At 40.0% G+C, this 26,510-nt stretch overlaps 2 protein-coding genes across 6 annotated transcripts in view; one reads left to right on the forward strand and one right to left on the reverse strand.

Moving 5' to 3' along the window:
* The window catches only part of TMEM241 (transmembrane protein 241), a 56,660-nt gene extending 47,014 nt beyond the window's left edge, over window positions 1–9,646 (reverse strand). For 3 of the 4 annotated variants that reach the window (XM_039382134.1, XM_039382132.1, XM_027715866.2), the window contains exons 1-3: window positions 9,479–9,646; window positions 5,968–6,014; window positions 3,304–3,381 (exon numbers count right to left, since the gene is read on the reverse strand). In XM_039382134.1, coding sequence (XP_039238068.1) covers window positions 3,304–3,381; window positions 5,968–6,014; window positions 9,479–9,550 — 197 coding nt within the window. In that variant the 5' untranslated portion in view covers window positions 9,551–9,646. The remainder of the gene's footprint in view (window positions 1–3,303; window positions 3,382–5,967; window positions 6,015–9,478) is intronic. The other variant, XM_027715862.2, reaches the window with a different exon arrangement.
* Window positions 9,647–13,443: 3,797 nt separating this feature from the next.
* On the forward strand, window positions 13,444–25,124 carry RIOK3 (RIO kinase 3). Of its 2 annotated transcripts, none has more exons than XM_027715860.2 (13): window positions 13,444–13,624; window positions 14,432–14,553; window positions 15,396–15,541; window positions 15,668–15,772; window positions 16,303–16,412; window positions 17,124–17,267; window positions 18,134–18,261; window positions 19,402–19,590; window positions 20,043–20,202; window positions 21,159–21,239; window positions 21,771–21,860; window positions 22,224–22,331; window positions 23,800–25,124. In XM_027715860.2, exons 1-13 carry the CDS (start codon window positions 13,556–13,558, stop codon window positions 23,899–23,901), a joined length of 1,554 nt encoding a protein of 517 aa, XP_027571661.2. In that variant the 5' UTR covers window positions 13,444–13,555; the 3' UTR covers window positions 23,902–25,124. The 2 variants fall into 2 exon arrangements, with proteins under 2 accessions (XP_027571661.2, XP_027571660.2); XM_027715859.2 differs by having other exon boundaries at window positions 13,477–13,624; window positions 19,405–19,590.
* The last annotated feature ends 1,386 nt before the right edge of the window (window positions 25,125–26,510 follow it).

The raw sequence follows: 26,510 nt of genomic DNA on the forward strand, positions 1-26,510 counted from the left end.
AGAAATTATTCACTTCATCTAATCCAAGAGAGGAACTATCTGCAGATATATTTTTTTTTTTTACTCTTTCCCTGGCTCCTCTCTCTCCAAAATTGTGTTGGTTTATCTTTTTCCTTAGCAATTACTTGCACTGGTTTTAAAGGAGAGAAATTTCAACTAATTTCCTTGATGTGCTGCGAAAGGAACAAAAACTGACAAATGAAGGCATTAAATGGTGCATTTGCACAGACAGCACACATTTTCACTATGTACAAATACACTTGGCCACCCACACATTCATTTCTCAGCCAGATTTACAAAGAGATTCTTCCTAAAGATCAGATTGTCTCTGTGGGAGCCTATCTCTTGAGATTTCCTAATGATATTCCTTTGACTAAGCCAAACTCCTGGAGGCAGTTTGACAACTAATGGAGGAATGAAGTCATCAGATTGATCTGATTAATTTTTTTTTAGCTATGGTTGTTGCAGCAGGGTCAGGTTTCAGTTCCGAGAAGGGGCTTCAGAATTGGTACTTTTCCATTTTTTAAAATCTTGTTACTTAAGGGGAAAAAGGGACCAGGTAGGTGGTAAATTTCAGAGAGAATAATGGAAGACTTTGAGCAAGGGAAGAAAGGAAGAGGTAAGGGCCTGAATCAAAGGCTTCCCAGGACTGAAGTCATGGTTAATCCATTCACTCTTCCCAAGCTTTGAATTAAAGTCAAGAAAAAGTTAGCAAATAATGCTGGTTCTCAGAATAAAACCAAACTGCTTGTAGTTCCTTAATTTGCATTACACTTCCAACTAGTATGTAAGACTTAAAACGTTAATTACAGGTACCGCTACACTACTACACTTCATGGAACACAAGAAAAACAGACCACTAAATAATGAAATCAGAACAGTATGAATGAAAATAAAACATAAAGATACATGTAATCACAGACAAGGAAGAAACCATAAATATCACACTTCCTGTTATATCATTTTCCAAGATACTCAATCAGAAACCCAGGGCCACGAATACAATCTTTAGATCCTTTCACTGGCATAAATATTTGCTCTGGGTTTTCTTGAGTAGTCACCATAATTTTTTATAAAAACGCTGTTCCTTTTAAGGTTATTGACTTCAACTGGAATTTCATCAAGACCGAGATCTAAAACTGTCATGCCTCATTAGCAATGAGTTCACATCAGACACCAACAAAAATACCCGCCGCCCTATTGGAACTGCAACAAATGGAAGGAAGGGGGAGGGAAGAAAAGAAAGTAGGGCTGAGAAGATGAAAGGAACACACGATGAAAACCGAATTTTCATTTAGAACATAAAAATATCATTCTTTCATGTTCCCCACCACTAAACTGTAGGAATCCCAAATATGTCTTCATCTCCAATGCAATACTGTGAAGTGCAATGGAAAAGGACTTCAGATGCTTTTTCCATGATGTAAGGGTAGAATTTTATGCTGCCAAGTGGGAATTTCAGGACTGAAAAAGAATGCATGGATGTTTGATGTAACGTGTCAGCATCAACAATCTGTCTTGTATGTAAACCAATTAGCAGCTTCTTATGTTGGCACTACAGTGATGTACATGCAAAACAGGAAAATAACTGATGAGTTTGTGGTTGTTGCAGGGCTAAATCCAAAGCCCACTAAAGTCAGCGGGTAGGTTCCCCTAAACCACACTTTGGAGCTTTGGTTTAAGGAAGGCTCTGAGCTGCTGCTTAGCTGTGGGGGAAATGCAGCACTACAAAGAATGCCAACCAGAACATATTGGACTTATGTGCCTACAAGGGTTAGGCAGAAGCTGGGTAGCAGACTGCAGCACTGTGTAGCATTATGTAGATGTTATCCATATTCCATTGTGCTCCACAAAGACCTTGTTTTGGATACAAGCTTTGCAGATAGTATTTGCTGTTTAGAAGCAATGATGGAGAGTCCCTTAAGGTTGGGAGCACTGGGGGGAAAGCAGATGAAAAGAAAGTTATCCACAAAATCTAAGAGAGTAATATGTTTTCATTTGGTCTTTATTGTGAGGTTAGTATTCTGGACTTTACACAGAGGCTGATGATCTTCATGTAATAATTTAATACAGCCGAGACACTTGGAGATAACCTGAACTGGCTCAGAAGGTATATGAGATCAGTCCACATGACAGAAAAACTGAGACTTTGTAGAAATAAACAAACAAATGGATGGCAGTTTATTATTTGAAGCATGAGGAGACTGCATATGGTATTCCTAAGTATACTACACATAGACAGAAAAACCCCAAACCAACAGATGGATTCAGAGACCAATATTCTGTATGGTGTGGGGGTGTAGAAATATCCATATCCCAGTGGTAGTACTAAATCACCTTTTGACATTATGTTTGTTTGTTGGGGAGTTTTTTGGTTTGTTGGTTGGGTTTTGGGTGTTAGAGGGTTTTGGTTTTTGGCTTTTGGGGTTGCTTTTTTTATTTTGGTTTAATTTTGTTTTGTTTTAATACAGGAGATACAAGCTACAAGTCCAGCTCAGCAAAGCATTAAAGCATGTGCCTGATTCTTCTGAAGAAAGACAGGTTTAAACTCATGATTAAGTATTTGTCTGTATTATAGCCAAAACGTGTCAATTAATTCTGGTCGTTCCATTCAGTCTATTCTAGAACAGGTATTCTGCATTCACTAAACTAATAAGAAGTCTCTCAAGATGTATTTTAATCCGTTTTCCTACAGTGCACTGACACCTAGTGGCCTGAAGTCTCCAGTATCAAAATACAAATAATTTTTCACCAAAACTTTTGATTAAAACATCTTCAACATCATAAAGTGGCTCTTGTCCAGTATTTTCTTTAAATTATTTCAGAATTTGAAAAAAATCAAATATATTTTCTAAGTTCGGGAAAAAAAAAGATTCAACTTCTTTAATTTCATGGTTTAAAGCAGAAGTAATCATGAGTGATGACAATTTGAACTAAAAAAGGACATTATGACAGCGATATTTCTTTAGACTGTTCTGTGAAAACGAAGTCTGCACCAAAAATACACATTTTATAATAATATATAGATATCAGTAACTGCCACTAAAGCAATGTCCGTACCTAATCTTGGTTCTACCAATATCACTGATGGCTATTATAACAATATCCTCCATTTATCTACACAGCAGATAAAAGATTTACTTAAGTAAAACACAAGTTCTCTTCTACATCTGTGAAGCAGCACGCACACACACACCCCAACCTGTATTTTTGCCAGTTAGTAACTTTCACAACCTATGTAACTATGTTGTGATCCAGCTACAGAAAATAAATATTTAGCAGATACCAAAAAAAACAGATTACCTCGAACACAAGTTTATCTCCACCCAGCCCAGCTTCCAGGAGAGGTGAAGCAGAAGTCCACCCACTAATGTTTGCCACCTGAAACAGAACAACACAGCATCTCTGAATTGCTTGTCCTCTTTAATCATGAGAACGACCTTAGAATCCACAGAACTTCTCACAGCACATCCATGACTCCAGTTATCTACCATTTCTCTAGGTTACCAGGGATGCCACTATTCTCCTTTGAATCTTTCATTTCTGTGGGCTTTCACTTCCTGCAGATTTTCTAATAATCTGGTGCTTCCACATCCTTTTTCAAATGTTTTATAAATAAATTACCATCTACCACAACTACCTTAATCATGTAATTGAATCCCCATTTTATCATCTCTTCCTACACAAGGTTTATGATAACAATAGCGATATTACAGCCACAATGATCTGAAGACGCAAGCGAGGCAAGGTTTGTGACAAGAGATGACTATCTTTTCATATATAAACTGTTACTGTTGGAACAATTAAACATGATTTCAGGACTGAAAGACTCACTTCACCCGAAGTAATAAGCCCCAAGGATAACGTGTGTAGTCCTACTAGTTTCAAACATTAGCTCCATGAATTCCCATGGTAATTCATGCTGGGTTTAGATTACAAAATCCCTTAAACTGACTGCTTCCTCCCCTGCCTCTAGAGCTTGTGTATCAAGCACCAAGTGAAGTGTCATCAACAATAACATCATTATTCTGCATGAGCCTCTGATTCAGAGCCCCTAGAGAAAACATCTTTACAGCCAGATAACCTTGTGAATGAACCACAATGCTGCGGTTTTCTCATTGAAAATGTACATAACAATTACGTTCATTCTGCACTGACTTATCTACCTAATGACTTATCCTACCACAAAGCTGTTCCTCTGTCTATTGCAGAAATAGAATGTGAGGCCTAGGAAATATCTGCAGATAGCTCAAATTGAGTAGTGATGCACATTGATTTTTTTTTAAGCTTTAAAATAATTTATTAGCTTTCTTCTTCCTTAAGTTAGTGGTTTTCAGAGAGGTGTTTCATGTTTCTCGGGTGAAAATCCTTGAATATCTAGCACAGTTCAGACAGATACCCTATTACAATGTTAAATGACATTAACATCCATAACAGGTATAGAAGTGGGTTCATTTATTATTCCCATTCATTGTAATCCAATGATTTAAAGTGATTATTTAAAATCTTTCTCACACATACACAAATAAACAAATATTCACTCTACACAGTATTACATGCAGTTGGACATCGTCAGAGAAGAGAGGGCTCATTTTCCACATGGATATGGTAAATATTCAATGCTAACATCATAGCTCACTGAACTTTTTTTAAGATGAGAAGCATACAAGAGCTTAAAAGCCAGATTTTCCTGATGTTTGCTGCAGTCTTGACCATTCAAGCCAGTGATGAATTCCTATCAGCTTTATTGTGAAGAATTTCCTCTTCTCAGGTTTTAATGACGGAAGTTGAAGTTACTGACAGTCTCAGATGCTTAGCACTATGCAATATATTCTCAGATTATAATGGGAACAAAACCAATGACAATGAACTATAACAGCATGAACTGAGAAGTGCATTCCTTTCCTCCTTTGCTCATCCGTCACAGCTCCAAATGAAAGCATGTCTGAGCCACTTAAAAAAATTTCAAGGAAAGATCACTTTTAAAAGCCAGAACTTACGGAAAAATATTAAGATGCTGAAATGCATTGCCAAACAATAGAAAAAGGAAATAACTGTGGTAACACAGACACAATAAGGCAGTTGCTTGCCGTTGAAATATGCTTGTTTACTGTTGATTTACCACACATATATTTTTCAAACTTTACTCAAAACCCTTTCCCCATATGATAAAAGCCTTGTCCAAGAGACAGCCTCTGTGTGTGCCAAAAATGAAGAAACCGTTCACTGAATATTTAATTGAGCTGAATACACTCAAAGTAAATGGAGATTCCCCAGGCAACTCTTTCTAGAGTTGCTTGCAGTCCTGGGTCTGCAAGTCAGACAAAAATGTAAGCCACGCTAAGCAGCAGAAAAGGAACTAAAGATATCCAGTGTGTGCAGATTTCAACATTATCTCAAAAAAACAAATGGGGGAAGTCTTTACTCTAAGAGGCCAGATTTTCACAGAATGCCTCACAAATTATCAACAGCACTGATGGTATATATGGACACTTGTCAAAACATTAAATTTCTCATTACGATCATCAAGATGACTCGTGATGCACAGGTTACAACCAAAGCTAAGCAGAAAAATAAGCAACGTGGTGTTTGTAAGTGCCTAACGATGGATTTAAGGTTGGTTTTGTCTAGCATAGCTAAAGAATACACCACAACTGCACATTATCCAAGAGTGTCATTTCCAAAGAAGACAGGTTGCACTATAATTGTTACTTTTCTATGCTGAAGCTAAGACTTCCAGTAAAATGAGAAATTATGGACTCTGTATATCTTAATTACATCACCATCAGGATGTCAAAAAAAATTAACCGAGACACATTAATGAATGCTTTACTAAGGCTTTAAGAATTATGTTCTCTGGACAGCAAAAGCCAGTAATGACAAGAGGTACTGAAGTTAGCTTCAGCACGGAACAGCAAGACAATAAAGTCATTTTTCAAACAACTGTATTCTTAAAACAGTACTTACCCTTGAAAAAGGGTAGGGTAGGTAAATTGCAGGACAGACAGGACATACTGGAAAACAAATACCAAATTAATGGACATCAAACACCTACAGTTTATAACATTAACAAACAATCACAAGAGCAACAAAATACACATAGAGAGTTTTCATTTTTCCTTATTTTGGTAGAAAAGACAAAAAAAATGCTTAGTAATTTCTCTTTCCGTGGCACATTTCCCCCCCTGCTCTCTTCAGGCCACACTGTGGTCTCAGAAATGCTTGTTAGGCCTCAGTCTTGACGAATAGCACCTGAGCTAACTTTCTCTTGAGCTTATCAGAAACACTGTCTGCTCCCAGGAACTAGTGCTGTCTAATGAGCTCCTGTTTTTTAACAAACAACCTTGGAAACTTATTTTCCTTGCCTGCACAACAACCCAGGTGGAACAACATTTTTGTTATTGAACTTTTAGAGAAAGTTACCAACCCGCATTGCAGCCAGGATGGAAAATTACTATGACTAAAGTCAATTCTCTTGTGACCCTATAAACAGCAGTCCTAAGTGAGCCCCTTTGATCTCTCCTGGACCACAGCAAGCTGTGATCAGCAATTTCCCTCTGAGTGGGACGCCTCTCAGAGCCAGTGAACTCTCAAGTTTGCTATACTTGGAGGACTGCCACCGAACACTGACAATGGAGCCTGGGCTGACACCCCCACTCCTCAAGACATGACCATTTCACTGCACTCAAGGGGAATTTTTCACAGGTATACCTTGTACATACTTCTTCAGGTCTATGTGCACACAAGTGTCAACATGCTATAGCAAATGTACTATGAATGTTGCTCTCTTAGATTCTTAAGTATGTTAGATTCGTAAGTAAGACAGGCCTCCAAGTGAGTCACTGTTGTACCTATTGTAAATTCTGTATGAATCTTTTGTTAAATTGTTTAAATTAAACTATTCATTTAGCACCATTAAGTTTAAGTGTTGTTAAAACCTTTAGGCCTAAACTGTTGGTCAAGTCTGGGGCTAAGTTTGGCATGGGGGTCCACCCTGAGTCCTGCGACTCAATTGGAGTGTCTTATTCCCTTTTACCCTCACACTTTTGTATCCTTACTTCCACAATAGATCATTTTAGGTTGATTTATTTTTAGATTGATTGATTTTAGTCTGATTTCTCTCTGTCTGTTTTAACCACCTGGAAATGATGTAGTAAATGCAATGATGTAGTAATGTAATAATGATATAATGTATGTAGTAATGATGGTAGTAGAGCAAACCTTGCCAATGAACTCTGTTGTGATTTCACCTTAACATTAAACCCATTCTTGCCAATACATTTGCCAGTGATTCTTTGAGAACGTAAAACACTAATTTTTGACACTTCCCACACCAGAACTGCTGGATGCTGCTTGAGTTACTGCGGAAGGTAACAGACACTAAAGTATATGGGGCATGGAGTGACTGAACAATGGAGAAGGCTACCTTCTGAATTGTACTTTCACTTTCTGAGCACACTCCATGCATCATACTGAATGGGAAAAGGATTAACAGAAACAAAAACCCATAAGCACCTGTCAATTAACATCATATCATACCACAGAGGTAACCTTTGGCAGAATCAAGACCAATAATCTTAACATAACTGTCTCCTTATGATCAACGCATCTCACACACCTAACATTCTGTTCACATGCTATTACGTGTAAAATACTAAGCAGTTCAGAAAGCTTATTGGAGATTTAATACATGAGGGTGAAACGCAAAGTCTCTGTGTTATTGTTTTAGCACTCTTTGTCAGGGTCTGTGTGTATGGATGCTGGTGTCTTTTCATGCTATATATGTATGTATGCAAATATGAGGCATTATTACATGTCTTTCAACATGTATATTTGGATCTAACAATTTCCTGTAATGCAGTATATAAATACTATTCCTGCAAAGGAGAAGAATGACTGAAGCTTCCTCAGAGGAAATGAAACATACCTGCTGCTCCTTCCAGGAGTCAGCAGAAGCTGTCAAGGGCCAAAGGAGAAGCTGAAAGCTTTCAACAGAGAGGAAACTGTGCTGAGCACTTTGCAAAGTCCAGTTTTTAGGTGTGTAGGGTGTCACTAAGAAGCTGGCATCAGTATAGAGAGACAAGGCATACTGATGAGCCATATTACACATACAAGAGTCAGAACTACCACATGGGTTTTAAATCAGGATGATATATCTGCACGTGTCCGTCCCCCCGCCTGCATTTGCATACCACCTGCAACAACTAAAAGGTCTATATTCTAGTTATTTTTAACTTTATTACACCAAAATCTATATTCAGGTTTGAAAATGGTGGCCCTATGTCGAAGTCCTTCTGACTTCCTCTCAAGTACAGTTAGCCAAGAACCTTTCCCAATCCGTGACGCAATTTGGCAGCTCTTCTAGCCTCTTTCTGTTTAAGTAACCACTGCTCCTAGCAGTCTGTCAAATCAAGCGCATTATCTCTCTCTACAAACTTTGTTTCCTGTCTGGACTTCAGTCTTTTTCTGGGCATCCTTAATGGCAAGTGTACCTTGGAACAGAAACCAGTGGCCACTGCCCAGAAGAGGTTTCATTTTCACCTCTGAAATGCTGCTTTTCTCTAGCCCTCTCCCAGAAAATCCATAACGATTCCTTCAATAACATCTTTTCTTTCACAAATTGGAAACAGAAACACATACTCTAAGATAAATACGACAGCAAGGAGCAGTTACTCTATCTCCCCCTTCCAGAGTGAAAAAACTACTCCAAACTATGTTTTAAGTCTACAATTTTATTTGCAATGTGGCCATCTGCAGCTTACTTCTCCTTCTGCTTAAACATTTCAGCAACACTAATAAGCAACTCAGTCACACAGTGGAAAACAAAATTCTTATCCTTAATTTGCCGACTAATTAAGCTGTCACAGGGTCCAGGGAAGTTAACATTTGTTCCACTACTGATACAACACTTTCAATATTTCAGATTTTTCCCTTGGTATTATTGTTCCAGTTAACAGATCTTCTCTTGAGAATGAGTGTGGTTGCTAGATATCCAATCGTGCAACATATACAGCATCAGCGATACTTTCAGAGTAGCCTAATTTCTGGCTCTATAACACTTCATTCATTGGAATGATAGGATGTCACCTCTTTGCTCTCCTTAACAAGCCAGTATTGGAACTTCTGTGTCGTGGAAAGGTTGAGATGTCACACACTGAGAAAAACAAGACCGGTAGCAGTCCTATCCGCAGTTTCGGGAGCACACCTCGCTGGGGGGCGGTGGCCCTTCGGGCTGGAATGCCAGGGAATTTTTCACTCGTGGGATAGACCCGTCGGGGAGGGGCTGGTCCGCGGCTCTCCCCGAGCAAAGCAGGGCAGGGCAAGCAGAGGACATCGTCCCTCCTTCGCCTCCTGCTGGGTCCCTGCACTTACCTCGCGCCCCATTCCCGCCGAGCGGACCGCCTGCCCGGCACCCCCGCACCTCCCTCCGCCCCGCCCGGCCCCTCCGAGACTGGGGCGGCCTCGCTCCCGCCCTCACCTTGTTGGTGAAGCAGGACGCCAGGTAGATGAGGCAGAAGGCGAGGCCGCCCGCCGGCCTCTTCAAATACATCTGTCACCGCCGCCCCCGCCGGCGGCGCCCGTCGGCCATGGCAGCGACACGTCGCGCCGCCGCCGCTCCGGTGGGCGCCGCCTCCTCTGGCGCCGCTGCTGCCGCCTGGCGGCCGTGCCTGGGGAGGGGCCCGCCGGGAGCGCTCCCAGCCCGGACACCGCCGCGTCCTGGGCGGCATCCAGGGAACCGCGGCCACCAGGGCAAGGCCCCCTTTACACTGCCCTTATGAGACCCCCACTTGGAGTGCTGCGTCCCGCTCTGGGGCCCTCAGCACAGGACACGGACCTGTTAGAGCGAGCAAGTCCAGTCACGAAGAGATGATCAGAGGGCTGGAGCACCTCTCCTATGGAGACAGGCTGAGAGCTGGGGTTGTTCAGCCTGGAGAAGAGAAGACTCTGGGAAGACCTTAGAGCAGCCTTCCAGTACCTAAAGGGGGCCCATAAGAGTGATGGAGAGACTTCCTACATGGGCATGTAGTGACAGAACAAGGGGGAATAGCTTTAAACTGAAAGAGCGTGGATTTAGATTAGATATAAGGGAGATATTTTTTACAGTGAGGGTGGTGAGACACTGGAACAGGCAGTGGATCTGCCTTGAAGTGTTCAAATTCAGGCTGGGTGAAGCTGTGGGCAATCTGATCTAGTTGAAGGTGCCCCTGCTCACAGCAGGGACGTTGAACTCGATGACTAAAGGCCCCTTCCAACCCAAACTATTCTATGATCGTATGATTTACTGGTGACATGTAAACTATAAATATCCCAGGGAGGTAGAGAAGCAGAGAAAGACATGCCCTATCAAGTCATGGTTACTGGGCATCCTTTTATTATGGCCTAGGTAAGCCTCATTCTTGTCAGACCTGTTATTAGCAAGGTCCTATCTCTGCAGTTCTCACCTTGACTTTGCTCAGGTAACACTCTCTCTGTACACATACACCCTATTTTTAGAGGACGAAGCAGCATAAATAAGGAACTGACCATGGCCTAAACTGGGGAGTTAAGGGGGCACTAGGTAGTCAAATACAACCCATATGCTATGTTTAGCCTCCAAAGACAAAGTCAACAGAGTGCAACAGCTGAACAGTCGCCACTGCATCAAGACAAATTCAAGCATTTTGGTGCATCAGACATGACCCTATCTGGTTTGTAAGGTGGTGGCCCAAAACAGACATCAGATTTCCAGTGCTGAAAGATTTGGTCCATCCAGGTCTACAGAGATCACTGACAAGCCACTGTCAGAGTTAGAGATGGCAGGGTAGGCGACACAGCATTTCCACTTTGTAGAGCACCTGCTTATATAAGCACGGCAGAAGTCTGTTTTGCAAACAAAGGTATACTTTGCATTGTGCCAAAAATTCAGCCTGTAAAGCTTTAAAAAAAGAATAAGAAAAGTTTAAGATATCTGCAGAGACTAATGAAAGCATGTGACAAGAGTACTTTTGACTTCATATTTCAGTGGGGTATCATTTCCAGAGTGATCTCTCTGGTTTTTTGCAGTATTTCTTATTACAACTGGGAGACTTGGGCAAAGATGATATATCTTCCTACAGCTAAATGCAGAGGTAGGTTTGAATTCTTGTTAACCACTTACAGTCAGGGATCAAGAATGAACGTAGAAATTTCTGCCAGTATTGTTTATCATGACTGACTTGAATTGCATACTAAGTAATTGCTATACAGCTTTGCTCTAAATTTCGATTAATATGAAGGGAAGTTTCTGCTCTACCAAGATTTTAACTATTTTTATTGTGAGATGTGAATGTGTTGCTAATTATTTAGTTTAGATGTCATTTTACAGAACATTTCTTCTTAACATAATTCAGTTCAAAGCTTGATCCATTCATATAGGAGGTCATGGGATCAAGGCCTAATCAGGTAATATTTAAGAGACTAAGATAGAAGACTTATTTTTGAAAATTAAAAACTTAATAACAAGATATAGGAATATTAAGTCACTGTTTGAATCAAAAACTACCAAAACCCATTTTCTTAATCAGTGCTTGCACAGCTGTGCAAGAACAATGATTTTCCCAGGGCAGGGGACACTGCTTTGATATTCTGCTCATTTATAAAACTCTTAAATTTAGACAAAGAAGATTGAAGGGGGCATGGCAGCAATCTTCACATCCCAAAAAGGCAGCTGAAAAGGCAAAGAAATAATCTCTTTCTGCCACGGCTAAGCGCAGAATGGAAAAGAACCACACTGGTACTTATCACCAGAAAAAGCCACCCTCGCCAGGCACTTGGCAGCGCTGGGTTAACGGTTGGACCTGATGATCTTAAAGGTCTTTTCCAACCTAAATGATATTATGACACTATAATGTCTCCACGGCACAAGCTTGTGTCGTACCTGCAGGTTGTACATTACAACCTGGGTCCCTGCCACCTTCCAAATGGTTTGTTTTTTAGTCAGGGATTTCCTGCAATAATGAATACTAAACAAATTGTCTTGGGATATTGCACTGTGTTACGTCACTGCAGGTTGCTAAAGACAAATTAGATGAACTTTGGCTGATGAAGCTGATTCTTGCATGCCTGAGAGTTGATGAGAGTGGCTTTTGCTGGGCCTGCCTGGCAGCATGGGCTTTGGTAAATGTGTAACCCAGAACTTTGAGCAGGCTGGGAGATGCCACAGGAGCTATGCAATTCCTTACCACTTCTGCTCTTGGAGCCAGCCAACTTTGCTAGGTTGTTTTTCAGGTTATTGATGGCAATTGTGATGGCACATTTGTCTACAACTGTTGATAGATACCTTCAACAGCTGGAGGTGAGCCAGGTCTAAGGGTTCTAGGCATTGTTTCCTTCTTGTTGGGAAACTTGCCCAAGCAGACCTAAACAGCATCTGTGTTGTTGCAAAATGCCATTCTGCTGCCCCTGTCCTGGAAAGAGGGCATTTAAACCACAATACTATTTTCCAGAAAAATATTATGTATAAAATTGAGGTGTAAGAGGTGGTAGGTCACATAGAAAATATTTAATTTTGTATTTACCATGAGGTATGGGATTGGGATTAAACTGTTTGCTTATGGTTTGCTTTGGGGTTTTTTTTCCATTCCCTCTGTTACTCCCTGAGATAAAAACGAACATCGCCTATTTAATTTCACAGAATCAATTAGGTTGCAAAAGACCTCTGAGATCATTGAATCAACCCGATGACCCAACACCACCGTGTCAATTAGACCATGGCACTAAGTGCCACATCCAGTCTTTCCTTAAACACCTCCAGGGATGGTGACTCCACCACCTCCCTCAGCAGCCCATTCCAGTATCTAATCACCCTTTCTGGGAAGAAATTGTTCCCAATGTCCAACCTAAGTCTCCCTAGTGCAGCTTAAGGCTATGTTCTCTTGTCCTGTCACTTGCTGCCTGGGAGAAGAGCCCGACCCCCATCTGGCTACAACCTTCGTTCAGGGAGTTGTAGAGAGTGATGAGGTCTCCCCTGAGCCTTCTCTTCTCCAGGGTAAACAACCCCAGCTCTCTCAGCCTCTCCTCACAGGACTTGTGCTCCAGACCCTTCACCAGCTTCGTTGCCCTTCTCTGGAATCCATCCATTTGTTTTGCCGTTCGCTCATGGTTTGGTTTGGTTTGGTTTGGTTTGGCTTTTTTCCACGGTTCCCTCGGTTACTTCCTGAGATAAAACCAAACATCAGCTCTTTAACTCCCCCCGTTCCCTTTGCCGGCAGCCCAGCTCCGGTGCCCGGCGCTGTCCCTCAGCCCTCTGGGACCGCCTGGCGGGGCGGGGCGGGGCGGGGCGGGGCGGGGCGGGGCGGGGTGCCGGAACCACGGGCCGGCCCTTCCGAAGGCTCCGTACGCCACCAGCGCGCCGCGGCCGCCCCGCTGACATCACCGGAAAGGCGGGCGATGCCCGAGCCGGCGGCCAATAGGCCGCCTGACGGCCCGTGACGGCCAGGGAGGACCGGGAAGGACCCGGAAGATTTCGCAGTCGGAGCGTCGCTGCCCCGAAGAGAGACCCCGTCCCTGCCGCTCCCCGCCCGCCCCTGTGTGCCCCATGGACTCGGTGGGAGTCGCCGCCGCCGCCGCCCCCGACGCCGGTCCGGGCCCCGCCTGGCAGAGCAAGGTGAGCGCTGTGCCGGCAGCCCGGGGCCGCTGCGGGGCCGCCGCCGCTGTCCGGGCTCCGGGGAGCTCGTGGAGGAGGAGGAGAACTGAGGCCGTGGAGAGGGCGCTGCGGGGCGGTGTCAGCATCGCCAGGGTCACGGTCACTTGGCAGAGCCACCCGAGCAGCGATGGACGGGGAATGGCGTTCTTGCTGCTACCGGCAATTATCTCCTTGCTGGAGGGGGCTGCTGTGGCAGCCTGATAAATGCGTTGCTTCTCTCCAAGCTCTGCTGGCGAGCAGGGAATTGGAGCTAAGCGAGCTTGGTTATCACGGCGGTAGGCAGTGAGTCACAGCTTGGTTGGATTCGTCACTTCCCAGCCGCCGCCTCCCCCAGCGAGGTTATGTGTGTGCTTCTGCAGTTTTGAGGGGATGTTTTATGATGGCTGTCTTTTCAGGGCCCTAAAAACGGGGGAGGAAGCTGTGCATAAGCTATTACGGTTGTGTTATTCCAGGAGAAGTTTTACATAGATATACAAGTGTGTACACTTGTAAGCAAACTTTCTCAGAAGGCTTTACCCCGTCTTCAGAGAGTACCGACAAAATGACTGTTTCCTACCCCGATTAGTGACTACCAATCCCAGTTTCAAACCCAGTTCTCCCTACTGAGTTTATGAAACTACTCTTTGAGTAGTTCCCCAAGTATCTGTAGAAGACAAGCTCTTACAAGATTATGTGAGCTTATTTTGGTGCCAGCAATAGCTAATTATCCTGATTATTGTGTTGTCACTTTACAAATCTTGCTGATTTTAATAAAATGCTTATTTACAGTGTCCGTGGGGAGCCCCTAACACAACATCAATATCATGTTCTCTTGCTGATGTAATGAGTGAACAGCTGGCAAAAGAACTGCAGCTGGAAGAGGAAAATGCTGCTTTTCCTGAAGTGGTTGCGTAAGTTCGAGCCCTGGATTAGTGATCTCCATAGTTGTGCTGCCATCTTCTCTCTCTTGTGCGTTTTCTTACAGTGTGCTTAGTGCATAGCAATATAGCAAATGCTTTGCCTGTTGCCTCCTAACTCTGCTTCTTCAGATCTTTTCAGTGAAGACGGCTTCCCCCAGTTAAAAATCTTCCTTAGATTCTCTTCTCTGTTGCCCTTCCTTTTTTCTTCATGTTTTCTTTGCATTTTCTGGGTACATTAACCCAGTCTGTAAGCTATGTTTAGAGAAATCTCAGAAATGGGGATTTTTTCCTACCCTTTCAGAGACTTCTTTTAACAGTTTAAAATGTTATTTCAAGAACTGTCAGGTATATCACCTATATCCTCCTACTACTTGAAAGCTCTAAACAAGGGCCAAGAGCTTACTAGTTCTAAACTTATAAAAATTTTTACTGCAGTCTTTCCTGTGAAGCAGAGCAAAGCAAAGTGACACTATTTGCGGGTTTGTTTTTATTTACAAAACATATAAATATGTATACACATACATACACCTGTATGCTGCCTTTTTTTTTGTGAAGGACACCTTAAAAATAGTGCTTAATGCTTCTTATAGAATGGTAAGCAAGTAAAAGTTCAAGTAATGTTTCCATCATAAAAAGTGGCAGAGAGAAATGAAGTCATGATCTATTAATATTTAGTGTTGGCTTGAAGGGGAGGTGGAGAGCTGAGATCCATTCCTTTCTGTGCAGCTCTACATGAAGTCTTTTGTATAGAGTGATGAAATGATACAAAGCAGTGGTTTATGCTTACATTACTGAGTTTAACTTTTTAAAATTTCTGCTTTCATCTCACACAGTGTTGCTGAAGGTCCATTTATTACAGGAGAAAATATTGACACTTCTAGTGACCTAATGCTAGCTCAGATGCTGCAGATGGAATTTGATAGGGAATATGATGCACAGCTTCGGCGTGAAGAGAAGAAGATCAATGGAGATAGCAAAGGTACCTTCATCAGAAGAAATATTTTTGCTTTGGAGATATTCTTGGCACTCTTTAAGTTGGCAGAGCTGTGAGGAAGTAGCAAATCCCTGATAATCACTGACATACTTACTTGTTTTCTTTCTCAAGTCTCCATATCCTTTGAAAATTATCGGAAGGTGCATCCCTATGACAGTGACAGCTCAGAGGATGAGGTTGATTGGCAGGATACCCGTCATGATCCTTACAGAGCAGGTATGTGACAGTTTTAAACAATACAGTTTCTTCAGTTCATAGGCCTAAGAATATGACATAGTTAAATCAAGTTTTCTTTGAATGTAAGGAGGCATACCAGTTGTATGTAAAAGCAATGACACCTCATCGGGAGGTGTCAGCAGGCGGTTGGGCAGGTCATTTCAGGCTTCTGTCTGCTAGTATATTGGCTTCAGTGGCTGAATCTGGCCAAATAACTATTGTACGTGGAAAGTATTCCGAGATGGGCATATCTGTCATCTACATTTGGCTGGGGTCATCTTCAGACGACATTGAATATTCCTGTCTTAATATGCCAAAAAGGTGTCTGATACCCCAGGGAAGATACAGAAGTAAGTCATAACATAGCAAAAGAAGCTGTCATGCTTAGGATAAGAGAAGACCTTCATTAAGATCATACAATTGAAGTAATCTGAAATTATGTTACATTTTTGGACATTGTGGGACCTTTGTGAGCATAAGTTATGTTTGTTTTGGTGTAAAGTTTGATTTATTTTTCTCACTGCTGGCAGATAAACCTACTACCACACCGAGAAGGGGTTTCATAGGAAAAGGAAAAGATATTACTACTAAACATGATGAAGTGGTATGTGGAAGAAAGAACACTGCTCGCATGGAAAATGTAAGTGAAAACTTAGGGAAATTTATTTTGTGTATAAAACTGGAATGCTGCAATTCAGCCAAAGAACTAATGCTTGTCCATGTGTGCTACTGGATAAGGTGCTGATTTTTTTTCCCATCAAATCAAAGCAACGTAGTGTTTGGTTTAGTTATTCAAATTGGCAGCTTGAGTTGTGTGGGTTTTCTGTTTAATAATAGTTTGTTATTGACCATGATTCAAGAATTTGCACAGAACTGCTTTGGCAAAACAAAACTATCAGCAAGTTTGGCACACAGGCAAATAAAACATTGAAGCTACTTTTGAAATGCATAGCTATTGTGTAACCTCCTTCCTTTAATTAATTTCGTCTGATAAGCTAAGTAACTTATTTTCAGTCAAATAATTGATTTACAGCTTTTCAGTCTGTTTGTCTATAGCACATGCCTTCCATTTTCTTTAAGGTATGTGGTGCAACTTCTGCAAATAAGGAAATGCTGCAAGTGCTATTTTTGCAGGATGTTAGGTAATCTCATATCAATTTGGGTAGAACTTTGAGTTCTGAGTTGAAAGCAATATGTTTTTTAACATAGTGACAACATTACACAAAGTGGGTTTCACATAGGTCCTAATCTACCCTGGGTATTTCCAAATCAGAATGAGAAATTTCTGTTTGTGCCAACTTTTGGTGTCTGCTCGTAACAATGCTTAAATTTCTATTATTTCCACGTGTAGTTCGCACCTGAATTCCAAGTTGGGGATGGAATTGGGATGGACTTAAAGCTGTCAAATCAAGTCTTCAATGCCTTAAAGCAACATGCATACTCTGAGGAACGTCGAAGTGCAAGGCTCCATGAAAAGAAGGAGCACTCCACTGCTGTATGTTTTTAATAAATTTTCTCTATATACTTTTTATCTTGTGTAATAGCTGAACACTGCTTTGGAAACTTCTTGAAACATTCCATTTTTAGTAAAACAGTTAAGAAATATTATACTAACATTGCTGAAGGAGATGTTATCAGCCAGCTCCTAGAAAAAGGCTGTTTTTATTTGAGCTGCATTACTGTGAGAGCCATATCAAAGTAAGAGCAAGCACCTTCCATTTTCTTTTTCTCTTTGTCTTTCTAAATTTAATCAGCTATAATGAATAAACTGGCTGGAAGTTATTTATAGAAACTATCCAGAGGACTAATCCTCTGCAGTTCAACCCTCTGGCTCCAAATATCTGTCTTCATAGCAAGCTCCAGGAAGATGATGTGACCAACTAAACTGACTTAATAATTTAGGAAGTCAGTTGATAGGCTTTATGGGTGATTTTAGAGTAGAGCCTCTGGTGATTCCTGCTGTGGACTTCTTCAAATCTGAGTGTTATGCTTTTCTTTATTATTACTGATATCAAAGAAATATAATAGTTAGGATATTTTGATTTATGATTTGTAAAGACTTCTTGAAAACACTGTAGAAAGTGCTGTTGAGTCTGTGTGGAATTGGTAAAATACTGTATGTGCTACACAGCTGATAAGGAACCTGAGAGTTAAATCCTCAGATGACAGTCCTGGAGCAGACTGATTTTGCTTCATCTGTTTATTTCAGTTTGGTTTTTCTTCCTCTTTATCAGTTGAGAGAATTTTATTAATACATTATTCTTTCCACATAGTTGAAATCTTGTGGTGTATAAATATCCTAAATTTGCTGTAAAAAAAAGAATTATTTTAATGAATTGACTATTAATTTCTTGCCTGTAGGAAAAAGCAGTGGATCCTAAAACACGTTTACTTCTGTACAAGATGGTCAATGCTGGGATGCTGGAGACCATCACAGGCTGCATCAGCACAGGAAAAGAATCTGTTGTTTTTCATGCCTATGGAGGAAAGTAAGTATGTTGTTGTTACTGATGGTAGCTTTAAGTACTAGAGATGATTTAAAAAGCAGAAACCACAGAAATATTTAAACAGCTCCTTTTATAGCTTTTTTATTTCCAAGCCTTTAAAGTCTGTATTCATATGTATGCAGATAATAATAATAAATCTAAAAACCAAATGGTACCAACCATGAAGTAAAAAAAATCCCCACTTTCCTCCTTGGAGTCCATTTAATGAATGGGGACAAATCCGCCTGCCTTTCTGTAGAAACAGATGTACTCCTTTTATAAAAAAGAAGTCTGGAGATTTTTGAGGAACTCTTTCCACCAACCTGCACCAGATTATAGAGGTGTCATGATGATATTAGTCTACCTGAAGATTGTCTTTCTGTACAGATCGCTGTATGGTCAGCTCCATCTATGCAACTCAGTGGAGGTGCTATTTGTTACTTTAGGGTTACCTTGAGCATAGTGTTGGGATGCTGTTCACTTTGTGAGTCATGCAAGAGTCCAGTTGTGAAAGCTGCCACACTGGAAGGATTATAATACATTAGTAGTGATTGTAGTACATTTAGCTCACTTTAAATTAGTGGTGTTTGAGAAAGAAATAATAAAACCCAAATACAGATAATCGATTTAGAGATGTCAAGATAGAGGTAAGTTGGAGTTGGGGAGAAAAGCTGTACCCTTTTTTTTTTTTTTTTAACTTGACTGTTGCTTCAGTGATGTTCAGGAGTGTTCTTTTGCCTGGTACTATTTAATATTTTTGTGGTGCTTTACAAAATACTATGATGCTACTATTATTGTTCTAAGGGAAGACTATTTTCACCTGTAAATTCTTGTAGCAGGTATATCCATTAACAGGGCTGTTATTAGCTATGACATTTAAGTAAAATATTACCAAACTGGGAGAGGTAACGTGTTTGATAAGCAACGTATAATCAAAATGCCAAAAACTAAACATTCATATGCAAGTTTAATCATAGAATTGTTATAAACTTAACTTGAGTTGGCTTCTAGATTTGATAGAAAGTCAGACCTCTTATATTAAAAATTGCTGTATCTTGTATTATATAAAAAAACCAAAAGCATGCATTTGGTTGTAAAGATGCAAATAGTTAACTTTGTTATATATTTGACTTTTTCCACGAGAAGTGCAACTGAAGATAAAGTTATTCCTCCGGAATGTGCCATCAAAGTGTTTAAAACAACTCTTAATGAATTCAAGAACCGTGACAAATACATCAAGGATGACTACAGATTTAAAGACCGCTTCAGTAAATTGAATCCACGAAAGATTATTCGTATGTGGGCTGAGAAAGAAATGCATAACTTAACAAGGTAAGGAAAAAAATCAAGGGTAGTTGTCAAATGCCTTCTCTGTGTAAGGAAGATATACTATGTCTGAGTAGAAGTTTAGATTTGTTTTTTAGGTCAAAATAATATACAACGTGCCATAGATTGAAAAAGCCTCTGGTTTCTTACAGTTTAATGAGTTGTCAGCATCTTCAGTGATTTGGCAGCACAGTTTACAAGCCCGTGAAGTTAGCAGGCTCTAGTTGTAAAAGTGTTCAGTGAGCATTCTTAGACTCACGACTTTAGGATCTGAATTTTCCTATGTGAAATAAATATATGTATTCAATTTTCAATTCTCTCTATTTCAAAGACTTTTTTTATTCTGGATCAAGTTTCTTACACACTCTCTCAGATTGGAAATGAGCAAGCAGGAACTAGAACTATATGGTTTTGGGGCTTTTGTTTTTCTAAATCAGTATCTATTTTCCGATCCACAGAATGCAAAATGCAGGAATTCCTTGTCCTCAAGTCGTTATCCTTAAGAAACACGTCTTGGTTATGTCTTTCATTGGCAAGGATCAAATCCCAGCTCCTAAACTAAAGGATGTAACACTTGGTAGTGAAGACATGAAAAAGGCCTACTATCAGACTCTCAATGTAAGACAATGCTGATTTCTCCTCCAGTTCTGGGTTGTGTTTTCTTTTAGGTGAATAATTTAAAGGACAAATCATCATTTATTTACTTTTTAGGATGCTTGCATCACTTCCAAGATATGAAGTTCAAAGTCTTATTTTGCTGCTGTTTAATGTGTGACTTAGAATAAATAAAAAATTATCCACTAAAAAAAGATATTTAAATTTAATCTTAATCTGAGTGGAAGACATGCTGGGACTTGTTGACAGATACTTAGCAGTAGAGGAATTATGAGCAAGTAGTCCTTTTATAGAAGCAGCATGCGGTTTATAAAATTCTCTGAAGTCTTTCTGGGCTTAACAAACGCATAATTTACAAGGCTTAAGCACTTTCAAAGAATGAGTTAGAATACTGCACAGTGGATTTTTCTATTTTCTGCTGTAATTGGTTCAAACGTATCTGCTAACTGTCCACTCACCTATTCCATTATAGAAATTAAAAAACTGAACCAGCCAACCAACCATTCATGTTGGTAATATAAATAGTCTAGGCCTCAAATTGTGAGACCAGTGAGCAACACAAGCATGTTTTAAATTAATATGTATGCTGGTTAGGATTCAGCACCTACAACTCTGAGACTTCTTTCCTATGTGATAGCAGTGAAAATGACATGTATATCTAGAGAACGTGTTTATCTGTTTCATGCACTTGGACTGATTGGCAGAGCTGACCTGAGTTTACCAGACTAATTCTTCAGACTTGCCAAAGCTAAATTCAGTGATAAAAGCTTAGTTTGCTGGCAGAGTACCAAAACTGCGATTCCTTGTGTGGAAATTTATTGAAGACTTGGGTAAAAATTATGTAAATTAAGTCAGTTGGTTGGGGAAAGGCATTTTGTTTGTTTGTTTATTCTATAGTCACACAAGCAATATTTATGTGGAGTATAGCATACTTCTTTCATTAATTTGGTTCCTTGCAGATGATGCAGCAGTTGTATAGGGAGTGCAACCTGGTCCATGCAGATCTGAGTGAATACAACATGCTTTGGCATGATGGGAAGGTGAGTTTGTTCTTAATGTGGGGAGGAAAGGTTTCACAGAATCACAGAATATGCTGAGTTGGAAAGGACCCACAAGGATCATGGAGTCCAACTCCTAGCCCTGCACAGGACCATCCCTAATAGTCACACTATGGGCCTGAGAGTATTATCCAAATGCTTCTTGAACTCCCTCAGGCTTGGTGCTGTGACCGCTTTCCTGGGGAGCCTGTTCCAGTGCCCAACCACCCTCTGGGTGAAGAACCTTTTTCTAATATCCAACCTAAACCTCCCCTGACACAACTTCAGGCCATTCTCTTGGGTCATGTCACTGGTCACCACAGACGAGATCAGCGCCTGTCCCTCCTCTTCCTCTCATGAGGAAGCTGTAGACTGCAATGAGGTCTCCCCTCAGTCTCCTCACCAAGTGACCTCAGCTGCTCCTCATACAGCTTCCCCTCAAGGCCCTTCACCATCTTCATTGCCCTCCTTTGGATATTATCTCCAATGTGAAATTTTAATACAAAGTGAATTGCTATTTCTCTGTGACTACAGGTCTGGCTCATTGATGTCAGTCAGTCTGTAGAGCCAACCCATCCTCACGGACTTGAGTTTTTGTTCAGAGACTGTAGGAATGTTGCACAGGTAGGACCTCTTTGTCTGACAATCTTCTGTTCTGCTGAATGTTTTCCAAGATAAAAATCAATTCAGAGCTAATTAAAAATCAGCCAATACAACTCAGTAAAAAATGATCTCCACCACATATATACAAGTTTACTCTTGCATATTGTCCATGCTGATGGTGTTCTTCTCTGAAAGGGAAAAAAGTGTGGAAGAGTAAAATGATACCACTAGAACTTAAAACTTATTTCAGTTATTTTTATCTGTGGGTCAATAAAAGCAAAAATGTAACTTTGACTAAATATTGTGATTGTAACTTGGGAAAGGAAAAGGACTATTTTGTTCTGTGTAGTAAAGTGTTTAATGTGTGCTTTTTATATTGACTAGTTCTTCCAGAAAGGAGGTGTGGCAGAAGCACTTAATGAGCGTGAACTCTTCAATGCTGTCTCAGGTTTAAATATTACAGCTGACAATGAAGTAGACTTCCAAGCAGAGGTATAGCTTTCTCTGTCTAACACTTTTAATTTGGTTAGCTATAGTAGTTGTTGTAATACCTTAACTTTCCACATTTAGTTTGCATGATCAGTGTGTGTGAATAAAATTTCAGCAGTCATTCTGCATCCCTTTTTAAAAACTTGAGTATTTCAGCCAGTACAAATGTTTACAGAAACTCATATTGACAGGCCTCTCCACCCCCTTTCCTGATTCCCCTGCTCACAAGTGTAAAAGGCTTCATGTTGCATTTAGTTGCTTCTTTCAGGATTAAGGCAAATCTAGTGATCTGGTTTTAGTTTAAAAGCTAGCATTGTTCTCTTCCCTTACATACCTTAAAGGTTGTGCAGAGAAAGGAAAGCTGGGTAAACAACAATAATTGTTCTACTGCTTATTTTCATGGTTTAGATATTAACTTATTTGAATTTAAAGTTTGGGCTAGCGTTTTCAATTTTCAAGCCTAAAATCATGCTACTGTAAATATGGATGTGGGAATCTTTGGTCACTGTTGGCTTTTAATTTTCAACCTTTGTAACTCTTCAAGGAGTGCATCCTGATATCAGATATTGAAAAAAACAGTTGTCAAACAGTCTGTATTTACTAATTAAAATTAGGGCGATGTGGCAATTCTACTCTACCCAATTACTCACGACAGTGTATGCTAATCCTGCATGGAGTAAGTGGCAGCTTGAAATTAGGTAACTCCTGGGGAAGGTCCTTAGAGTAAGATAGAGGTAAAGGGACCACAATGTCACAGTTCCATGATCATTATGTATCAGGTAATCAAGCAAAAAACAGTTCCCTCACTGACTGTGGTGTGGCACCAGGGGGTAGGGTGCGGTGTTTTTCTTCTTGTTTTATGTCACTTTTAGTGCTTGTAAGTTTTATGGGAAAGATTTAACATTGCTGCTTACATAGAGGAGAATTTGAGCAGCTTCTTAAACTTCAGACTTTTGTTACTAGGGACTAAGGTCAAAATTATCTCCCCTGGAGTAGAAGGGGAAGCAATCCAAACTTAACAATCAGAAGATCAAAATAAGCCACTGTACTGTGTTACTTTGATTGCACAAAACACTGAAGTATATCTGTATTCAACTTTCACTGTTAAAAATTACTGCAGTGGATTTGTAATGTTAGTATTACTTGTATTTCTCTCATGCTGATGGATTGGCTGAGTTACAGTGGAGGTGTTCAGAGTTGGAGAAAGGGACATTTCTATACTTTGAGGAATACAGCTTAAGACCTAAGAATCACACAGTCCTCCCTGCAACTGGTGCATTTCAGTTACGTAGCTTGAAACTTATAATGGAGTGCAACTCATTTTAGTAACTTGTTGAGAACATGTTTCAAGCTGTACTTTCAGTCACTGAAATATACCTGCTCTGTCATCTACTTTTTAACGCTGTTTAGCAGCATTTTGGCGCAGGCATGGTTTCATGATTTCAGCACGGTTTTATTTTTGTCTCTCTAGATTGAAGCTTTGGAAAAGATGAATGAAGATCATGTGCAGAATCATGGAAAGAAACTGTCAACGTTTTCAAGCGATGGAGACCCACCTATATATGATGAATAGCACTGAGTGTATAGCTGCTAACAAAACAAAACACAAACTTACTGCTTCTAACTATGTTGGTGCAGTGGTAAATGTCAACTACCGATGTCAAGAGAGAGTGGTTGGCTGGGAATACCAAAATGGAAAACACAGCGACCATATGGTGATGCCTCAGTGGTTTGCTTTTTTTTTAACTTGTCCCACACATCAGGCTGGCACTGTAAGAATGGACTGTCACTACCACTTTGACAGTCTGACAACTTCACCAATTTCCCAGTTACATCAGACTGATGTAGCTCAGGTGGTCATATTTTGCATGATTCAGAGCTTATATATGTTTTAGTTTAAAAAAAAAATTAAAAAATCATCTGTATCATCCAAAGTATTTAGTGGGAAAGCACATGAGAAGAGCCCTTCTTTTTTTCCTATTGCAGCTTGAAAAACTAATTTAAAAATGTGTACAGACACAATGTCAGTGAATCTTTCATCCATCTCCACCAAGGGCAAAGTGAAAAGTCAAACTACGCACTGCAATCGTATGAAAATGTTAATTTAACAAACTAATGTATTTATATATGCAAAAGTCTGGACCTTTTCATTTGAAGTAGATGGAATGTGGCTCTAACTATCTCTGTAAATACAGTTGGGTATTACATGAGAAACAGATATGAATTCAACCTGCAGAGGACTTCCTTGGTGACATGCCACGAAATCCTGACAGCTGCATCCAAGGTGCAAAGAGTAAGTTCAGTTAGCTTCACTCAATATACAAATGGTTCCAAGAACTCGGTGCAAACCAAAAACAGAACTCTGTAATAATCCTGTCTCTGCCTAGGATGTCAGCTTAGAGCATCAAATGTGCTTGCCCTGAAGGTAATCATAGACAAATCTGTGTATTCTTTTTGCACCTGTAAGCAAAAAAGCTTCACTTAGAAATATTTAGTTTCCCCAATCTATTTCATACTTTTATTCTTAATGTCAGACTTTATTTTTTACAAAGTACTAAAAATCTAGCAATGTTTCTCTCCAAAACAACACATTTAAAGATGGACTGATGTGGTGGGATGGTTTGGAATTAAGAAATTCTAATCAACTTCTTTTTAACAGATTGCTGTTTTTGATGCTGCTCTTTATCAAGCAGAATATAGTGATGCTACATGTGACATTCTCACAGTGTGCTGTGAAAGTGACTTTTTTATCTCTTTGTTGGAAAACTCGTGGTGAAGTAAAATCTTAAGATCTTATGGTGGTATTCTTGTATAGTTCTTTGCATCATACAGGCCTTCACTGATCCTCAGTGTTTCACTGGAGCAGTCTTAGGGTAGGACTACACTCATTCCTTGTAACAACAGAAGAATTACTGTTTGAGTGGGTACTACATGAACAGTACACAACCTTGATGGTTTTGCCAGTTTCATCCCAGCACTTAGATCCTCTTCCCTTTCCTAAATCAGGTAATTGTCTTCCAGTTACCCCTTACTTTTGAAATAAAGGAACTTTTATCTTTTGGATACTTAAGTCTGTTCCAAATTTCTCAGTGAAAGTTTCCCAAAATAATAGTATTAGGGAAAGAACAGACTAGGTGTTGCTGTTAGCTGACCCCTTCGGGAAGGCTACAAGCTTCCGTTGTCAAATATAAGCAGATCTTTTTCAGATGAGAAGGCTTTTAAAAAGAAAAGGGTAATCTTATTCTAGGCTTATAACTAGCTTTAATACTCTTAACATTTCTTAGAGGGAGGGAAAAAAATCTCAAAATGGTTGCTAATACCTTAAAACATTCTTGTCTAGGAAAGATGCTGATATCTACAGATACTTGCATCAGGTGAGAGGAAGAGAGAGCAGAGATAAAGGGAAGTGAAGGGAGGGTGGTTTTTGCCTGTTTGCCATTTGAAACAGGCCCTGCTTGTATCACTGTGCTTGGACTGAACCCACAGTTGTTACTATAATTTTTAATTTCTTTCTAAAATTTGGCTAGCACAGGTTTAAAAAAAAATGCCCAAAACAAATCACACAACACCCCCCAAATAAATGAAGTAATTGTTCTTAAGTCTAATTTAAAGCTATTGGGCCCAATCATATTCTGTATTCTATATTCTATATTTTATATCATATATATGTTTACTTCCAGCAGTAGAACTGGCTCAGGAATTTGCTTTGAGATTTTTAAGATATCTTGGTATGTTTTCAAGTAGTTGAAAACAAGTATTTGCTAAAACAAGCATCTTCCCAGACTCCTTTGAAATAAAAGGTTCCAGGATTATTATTATTATTATTAAGCAAATAGGATCTTAGTTTCGGAATCTGCCATCACAAGAGTTTCAAGTTGTGTGTTTATTTACTTGTCTGCTGATTTCAGCCACGAGATAGCTCAGTTTGTACTGCAATTATAGGAAGTGCATGCTGTTCTTTAGAGAAGTAGGAGAAGGTTAAATGTCAGTAGAATTTTTAAAATTTTGACCTTGGATTAACTAAATTTCTGGCTGACATGAAATTAATTTTTTTATTTTGTAAAAAATTATAAACTTTTAGGTACTTTAAATGCTTTGGAAATACTTGTCATCTCCAGTTAACACAGAATTGTTTGATGATGCAGGAGGATTCTGCAGAACAAACATCTTGCTGTAATTCCT

Source organism: Pipra filicauda, unplaced genomic scaffold, assembly GCF_003945595.2.
Source record: "Pipra filicauda isolate LSUMZ 115617 unplaced genomic scaffold, ASM394559v2 scaffold259_size1095435_pilon, whole genome shotgun sequence".
Lineage (NCBI taxonomy): Eukaryota > Metazoa > Chordata > Aves > Passeriformes > Pipridae > Pipra > Pipra filicauda.